At 38.7% G+C, this 8013-nt stretch overlaps 1 long non-coding RNA gene and 1 gene segment (V, D, J or C); one reads left to right on the forward strand and one right to left on the reverse strand.

Moving 5' to 3' along the window:
• Positions 1-300: 300 nt before the first annotated feature.
• Positions 301-950, forward strand: LOC144995681 (uncharacterized). Its single transcript, XR_013659191.1, has 2 exons — positions 301-825; positions 915-950. It is a non-coding gene; the product is annotated as an uncharacterized LOC144995681 (long non-coding RNA).
• A 1523-nt stretch (positions 951-2473) lies between these two features.
• On the reverse strand, positions 2474-2985 carry LOC101157140 (Ig kappa-b4 chain C region-like). The segment is given in 2 exon segments: positions 2474-2790; positions 2928-2985. Coding segments are annotated over 2 exon segments (375 nt in total).
• Positions 2986-8013: the final 5028 nt, after the last annotated feature.

Genomic DNA, 8013 nt, shown 5'->3' on the forward strand with positions numbered 1-8013 from the left:
CTCCATCCATCTACGGCAGTGTTCTGAAACCTAGACAAACTGAACCAGTTCCACCTGGATTGTTAACAGCTGAAAGAGTTTACCAGGTTGGGGAGGGAGTCACTGGCTCCCCGACCCCCAGCTGAGGACAAAGGACTCTTAACGACCCGAAACCATGTAGGCTAAGTTGACAATACCATCCAGTCTTAGGGCTGACTCCTCCCCAATGAGCGCATATATACCAGCTCTTAGACCAACTAATTCAGAATTGACAAAGCCTCTTGGATAAGAGGTGAAACGTCTTCTGACTTTAAAACCAGGTCAATTCAATTCAATTCAATTCAATTTTATTTGTATAGCCCAAAATCACAACAACAGTCGTCTCGATGGGCTTCGAAGTAAAACATGAAATCAAAAGGATCACGAATACAAAGAATTCAATAGAAAAATACTAAAATGAACTAACAAACTGACTAAGCTATACTGGCATCCCTGCCCTTAGACCCCCCTTCGCGGTAAGGAAAAACTCCCAAAAAAACCGGATTCCGGAAAAAACGAAGAAACCTCAGGGGTGCCCACATGAAGGAGGGATCCTCCCCCAGGACGGACAGGCGATTTACCAGAAATCTTAGAGAAGAATTAACTTATCTAAATCTACAACTACATATATAAAAGTCCAGCAGACGAGCTTCATCCAGCCGTGGTTGTGGGGACAGTCAAAGGCGCGAGTCGAGCCGGAGACAGGAACCACAGCCAGGTGTAGGAGCAGGAGCAGAGACGAGGTACTCGGTCAGGCACAGAGCAGAGACGAGCCAGAGATGAGCCAGAGGCAGGATCCACAGCCAGGTGTAGGAGCAGGAGCAGAGGCGAGGTACTCGGTCAGGTACAGAGCAGAGACGAGCCAGAGATGAGCCAGAGGCAGGATCCACAGCCAGGTGTAGGAGCAGGAGCAAAGGCGAGGTAAACGGTCAGGAACTGGAGCACGGATGAGCCAACTGGAGTCTGGAAGCACTCCCACTCCCCAGGAGGGGAGAGGAAAAGAGGGACAATACATGAATCGCACTGCACCAAACAGAAGCATGGAGAACTAAATGATAAATTATGATCAAGAATAGAGGAGAGGAAGGGTAGAAGTAAAAACAGGAAAGAGGACAGAACCCCAGTGCACCATAGTTACCCCAGCTTCAACTTCTAGCAGCCTTTTAAAAGAAATAGTTATTATTAAGTTTAATTTAAACAAATTAACATTAAGTTAAATAATCTCTGAATACTAACTAGTCTGACAATAAGCCTGTCCAAAGAGGAATGTTTTCAGTCTAGCTTTGAATGTAGAAACTGAGTCGGCCTCTCTTCCATGAGCTGGGAGTTTATTCCATAAGACAGGGGCTTGGTGGCTAAACGCTCTACCTCCAACCGTAATTTTACTAATTCTAGGAACCACAAGCAGTCCTGCATTTTGCGAGCGAAGTGTTCTCATTGGATGGTAAGGGACTATGAGGTCCTTAATATAGGACGGGGCCATTCCATGTAAGGCCTTATAGGTTAACAGGAGGATCTTGAACTTTGTCATTTCTGAATTAGCTGGTTATTCCAGATGACATCCCCTAAACCTACTACTATGATGGAACCAACCTGGATGAATGAGAGTCTTCATAGACAATGCTTAGCTAGGAACAATTTAGACATATTTTCAAACATTTTATGTTCTTCACTTTGATTCCAGAGGTTCAGACATTAATGTTTGTGTGTTTTTTTAGGAGACAAACATTTACAGCGATCTACAAACTGTACATTCACTACGTACTTTACATTCCATCAAAGTGTCTGCATTCATTTATCAGGGAAAAAATAGAAAAATAAATGTATTACTGTCTAGATCAGGGATCACCAACCTCACTTACACAACAGTAATGACAAGAAAAACATGTATAAACATAAAACGTTGATTTATTTCTGTTTATCTGCTGAAACATTAGAAAGTCAGGAGGGACACTAGTTGTACTGGTGGTTCAATAGATCAACAATTTTGAAGCCAAGGAAATCATCAATCTTCTTGTCAGAACGGAAAAAAAACATTTAAAAATTATATTGAATTCCCTCATGATCTGTAATATTTTTAGAGCATGCCTTGCTGACGCTTTAAGTTGCCCCCATGGGCACTGCGTCGGTGACCCCCGGTATAAACTGTAGCCCTACTTTATCTGACAGTAACAGGATGAACTCCATCAATGCAACAGCAACATAGAAGTTCTGGAAATTATTTTACAAATTTATTAATGTAAATGTCTTAGTTAAAATTGATATATTTGTTAGAAATCACAAATGAAACAACTTTGAAGAGTATTTTTTATTGTGCAGAAAGTATCAAATAAGTAACGTCTAATAAAAATGTTTTTATAGCACACAAACAAAGAAGATTAAAAAGACGTCAATGCAGCTGAAATCTCAGTAAAAACAAAAACACGATAATATTGTCCAGTCAGTCAGGTGGTGACTAGGAACACTGGTCTCTCCACAGAGTCTCTGGGACTGGAGTCTGGGAGTCCTGGGTGGCCTCACAGGTCACAGAGTCCAGCTTCTCCCACTGGTCTGCAGGGAGCCTCAGGGTGCTGCTCCAGCTGTAGAGGCCGTCCTTCTGCAGCACCCCGGGGCTCCTGCTCTCCTCCCAGCTGCTGCTGCTGCTGCTGCTGCCGCCCACCTTCCAGGACAGAGTCCAGCCTGAAGGGAAGCCATTGTTGGCCAGACACAGGAGTGTGGCCTTCCCCTCATGCATGGAGGGGGACAGCACTGTCAGCTTGGGACGGACATCACCTAGAAGACACCAATCAGGTTAGAGGACAGGAAGCACACAGCTGTCAATCAAACTCCTTGACTGTGTGAACGTTGATGTTCTCCTTGAAGAAGTTTCTGTCAGATGTTACTTTCTGCTCCATCAGTCACTCACTCACACACTGTTTCACTTCCTTTCAGAAAGCTCTCATGCAGATCAGCACACAGAGTCCTCATGAGGACAAACGCTCTTTGGAACCAATGACAGTTCAAACTAGAAGATACATCATTTTCATGTTTGTTCAATTATTTCAGGAACATTTTAACAAACAGACTGAAAACATTTGGGTTCTTTAAGATCATAAGATCACTCAAAACATAAAAGAATGTAAAAAAAAAAAACATCTTAAAAATATATATTAATGTTATTTTTGAACCAAACGTTTCTGAGAATAGGTTTATCAACCCTGTGACCCAGAAAGAGATTCATGCAGATTTTAGAAAGGAAAAAAAATCTCAAATAAAAGTAATTTAAGACTCAAAATTATTAATTGAAACAGAATCTAAGAGCTGAAACTTTGAAAACAGGTAAAAAAATAAAATTTAACATATTTTTCTAGACTCTTTAATTTCTCTAAAATAACAAAAATAATTGAGTTTCATTTTTATATAAATGTTTTTAGAAACTTACTTCCAAGATCCAGTCTGGTTCCTCCACCAAACGTGTACCACAGTGATACAAACTAACTGAGTCGTCGTACAAAAACCTCTGACTGCAGAGAGACACGCTCTCTGACTTTGAACACAACAAACTCAACACAGTCTGACTGGAAAACACAACGGATTGATGTGAAAAAGGTTCTTACAGAAATCAAAACATCTATAATGTTTTTTTTACTAAGTTTAACTACATTTTTATTTATGTTCTTATTTTGTAGATAGAAAGTATTCTACCATGTGCTACTGGTAAAAAGAAATATTGGATTTGGGCAAAAATAAATATTTCAAAATTAGACTGGAATGATTGATTGATCCATTGATGTGAATCCTGATGACAGAGATCCATGTTCCTGTTGGAGTCAGTGGTTGCATTTCCATAGAAACACTTTGCATCAGCAGCTCCATGCTCCAGTGCTCTGGGAGACTTTATAGTCCTGAGAGTTGAAGACTGGATGACTGACAGCTGTCCTTCATCACAGCAGAAGACACAGAAATCCTCCTCCTCCTCAGTCAAACCATGACTTTGATCTGCGTCCTCATCTGGACTCTCCTCTGCTTCATTCAGGGTGAGGAAGATGATGTTTGTGTCATGTGAGAATCATCTGGAGTGCAGCTGAGTTTCTCCTCAGCATCTCATGTTCTTTGTGGTTCTTCTCTCTCTGCAGGTTCTGTTGGACAAAATGTTGTTGTGACTCAGCCAGCAGCTAAATCAGTGCAGCTCGGTCAAAAGGTCACTATTGACTGTAAGGCCAGTCAACAAGTAGCTCACTATTCAGGTTCACAATACTATCTTGCCTGGTACCATCAGAAATCTGGAGAAGCTCCTAAAGCTCTGATCTACAGAACATCAGACAGATTTTCAGGAATCTCCTCCAGATTCAGTGGAAGTGGATCAGGAAATGGAATTGACTTCACTCTGACCATCAGTGGAGTCCAGGCTGAAGATTCAGGAGTTTATTACTGTCAGAGTTATCACAATATCAACAGTCAGGATGTGTTCACACAGTGAAAAGTCATCGTACAAAAACCTCCTTCATCAGAATGAACTGAAACTCATTTGAATGTTTCTGCCTCAAGTTCTTCCAGAGACTGAAACACTGACTGATTTACTGTAGACACACTAAACACACAATTCAGAGACACTTCATGCAATAGTGTAAATTCTCAGAAATTCATACAAATTATGAAAATAAGTAACATGTTAGCCCCTTCCTCTGGTGAGAAACACCTATAGTGACACTATTTTATGCGTTTTCGTCTGCAGTTTAAAATGACTCAACCCAATTGAAATGATCACATGAGTAAACAGTTTATTAAAAAATGTATTGGATAACTGTAAACCCTAACGAGTTGACAGAACTTAAAAATTATTTTGTAACAGATTACGCAATAGTTTTTAAGTTATATTATTAAAACTTTTAAGTTAACATTTATTAAAATTTATACTGTCAGTTGGCTTAAATTTGTATTATTTCATATTAAAAATAATAAGATTCCTTAACTTATAAAAGAGCTATTATTTGCTCAAAGTTTTTAATTTTTTCCAACTAAAAAAAACACTTTAACTAACTATATTTTTATAATATTACACAACTCACAAAATATGTAAAATTCACTCAAATGTTTTATAAATTCTCTAACTCATTAAATGTGTAGCATTGAAAACATTTAAAATTCTTCACCTTAAAATGTTTGGACTTGAAATGTATTCTAAACAGAGATATTGATACTGCCCCACTACAACATTTTATAAACTAACATTGATAAAAAACAACAAATATGAAAGCCACACTAATGATTGCTTAATACACTTTTTTTAATTGCTCTTTAAAAAAAAGCACAAATATCAAGAGGATGAAGAAACAATCAGTGAAATAAAACTGCATTATAAGAGTGCAACACAACATATTGACAAAAAGTGTGTGTTTTGTATTGTACAGTAGAAAAGCAAATGATCACAACAAAACACATTAGTAGCATAACACTTAAACCAACAAATAGTCCATTCTGGGAGACTCACTCAACGAAACATTCTCCGGGGTCAATAAATGTCCTTTCAGTGGTTTGCTGTCCTCAAGGCTCATGACAACGTTCTGAATAACTGTGAAGGCAAGTTCAAGTTTTTTGGGGTGCTGTAGGTCCAGAGCATAGAAGTCCCCGAAGAGTAGAAGAGATTAGTCAGCCTGATCTGTGGGACTACTGACGGCAGCATCAGGAGCGTCACCACGACAACTGAGAGGAGAACCACAGCAGTGTCTGTGAGGTCGGGTATTCTGGAAAATACAAAACAAAAAACACAGATGAGTTCAGACCCTCAAAGATATTCATCACACTAATGTCCAAAACTGACATTCCTGCCAATGTGAATCTTTTCTTGCTAGCATTCTGTTAGCTTTTAATCAAATGGCTATGATGCTTTAAAGACCAACTCCAATTAAAATTGTGTTTTTAAAAAGTTCTTTAGCATTTTTCTGAAAATGGAGGACATTTATAAAATAATTTAAGACTAAAGCTTCATTTTTCTTTATTCAAATAATGATGGATCAGGAGCAGAAAAGGTAAACGAAAAGGTTCCCACTCCTTCCAATCAGGAGTCCCTGATGTTCGCCTTTCATCTTCCGTCTCATTCTTAAAACCATTTAAAAATATCACTCAGTTTACAAACTACAAACAATTGCCTATTTATTATGCAACTCAATAAAATCTCAATCAATATTAAAGGATTAGAGAAAAGCATTGTCAGGGAGTCATGTGCACTTACAGTACAGGTCTCTAAGAAGCTGGAGGCATCTTCATGCAGATAAACAGGAAGTGCATGGAGGACACGTGCCCGTCTCATGTTCACGTCACGCTGGTCCTAAAAGAATAAAAAGAAATATACATTACCATTGAAGCAAACGCAGAGCAAACACTTCCAATATCTACTTAAGGAACTTTAAGAAATAATAAAATTATACCTTTTCTAGATGTCTATTTCTAGTAAGAGGACAATGCAGTGTTTATGGCATGATCCACTTCAGGTCAAAGACCCAAAGTCATTTTTAAGGCAAGTTGCACCTTGGCTTCTTATAGCTGTTTACAAATGATTTGTTATCCGTTTTTGAATTATGCTCATTAGAAATTCACCTGGAGGTCATAAATCCTAACCAAGCTGGCCAGTTCCTGTCTGTTTTGGTGGACTTAGTCTCAGAAAAGGGCAGCTTTAAGTTCCACAAACATGTAAAAACTGCACAATTTCCTCTGACTGCATTTACTCTACATAAATCCATTTCCGATCTTGACAGATGAGTTTTCATGGTTTCAAATGATGGAATGGTGCTAATGCAACATTATTGTATTATTGTATTCCAAAGTGTCTCCACATACATGGCAGTGGAAACACTTTGGAATATTGGCTATGTAGTACTGCAGTATTATATGTAGTACTGCATAGTGCCAAAGTAGCAGAACACAACTTGCACCTCCATTCCATTGTGCCACCTTCAGCCTGCAATCTAAATATGTTTAGTTAAATTGTAAATAATTTCAACTCTTTAGACCTTTGGCTAAATGGGCATAAATGTTTCCATGCTGCCGTATAAATCTAATAATGGTAATAGTTCAGGATAAATATATTAAATAAGTATAAAACTCACCCACTGACAGCTGTTTCCTGGTGAAATGGTGACTTTCTGGTGAACTTTCTGAAGTTCAGTCTCTGAAAAAAGACCAAAAGAGATTTTTCAATGGTAAAGAAAAATGTTTCAATTATATTCTGATCAAAACATTTATTGCACTACACAAACTATTGCATTTTTGTTTTTTTTAAATAGCTCTAGACAAGTAACTGATCAGGAGACAAGTTACCTTGCTGGCCTTGGCGTCTACCTGGATCGAAACACTAAACATTGTAGTTCGGTACCTGAACACAACACGAGCACGTTGATTAATCTATTTTTACAAAAACCTTTTTTATAATGGAGATCAGTGATTTATAAAAGCTTAAAGCTGCATTCAAAACCCAATGCTTCCATGTAGCAACCGGGCTTAAAACTTTTGGCGGTAGCTCCTCCCACACAACCGTTAGAGGCTTTGAGTGACATTTTTGGACATGTGTCCAGCAGCAAACTTTAGCCACAAACAGAGGCCTCCAACGTGAATTTCACACGCAGATCACGTTTAGTGTGATTGCAGCATAACAGATCATTTCTACCTCTGAAAAAAATTCATCACTGTCGTAACTTACGGGCAGAGACGCATTTTGGGTTTGGCTCGCCATGATACGTCTGCTACGACGTCACGAACTAACATTTGTCACATTAAGCTCTGTAACGATCGTATCACACATATGTTTAAACAACAGTAAACCACATTTATGGTAGCATAAGAGCATTTTAAAGCATTTCATTCAAAATAAACCCTGAACGATACTTACTAAATTAAATCAGGGCTGAATACAAGACGGCGCCACTGAGGAAAACATCAGCGATGAGGAGGAGGGAAAAAAAACGAGGTTGGGGCGTTTGAAGCGTGGCGAAATCACAACGCATTGCAGAAAAATAAAAT

The sequence above is a fragment of the Oryzias latipes genome, chromosome 11 (assembly GCF_053564925.1).
Source record: "Oryzias latipes strain Hd-rR chromosome 11, Olatipes_Hd-rR_3.1".
NCBI lineage: Eukaryota > Metazoa > Chordata > Actinopteri > Beloniformes > Adrianichthyidae > Oryzias > Oryzias latipes.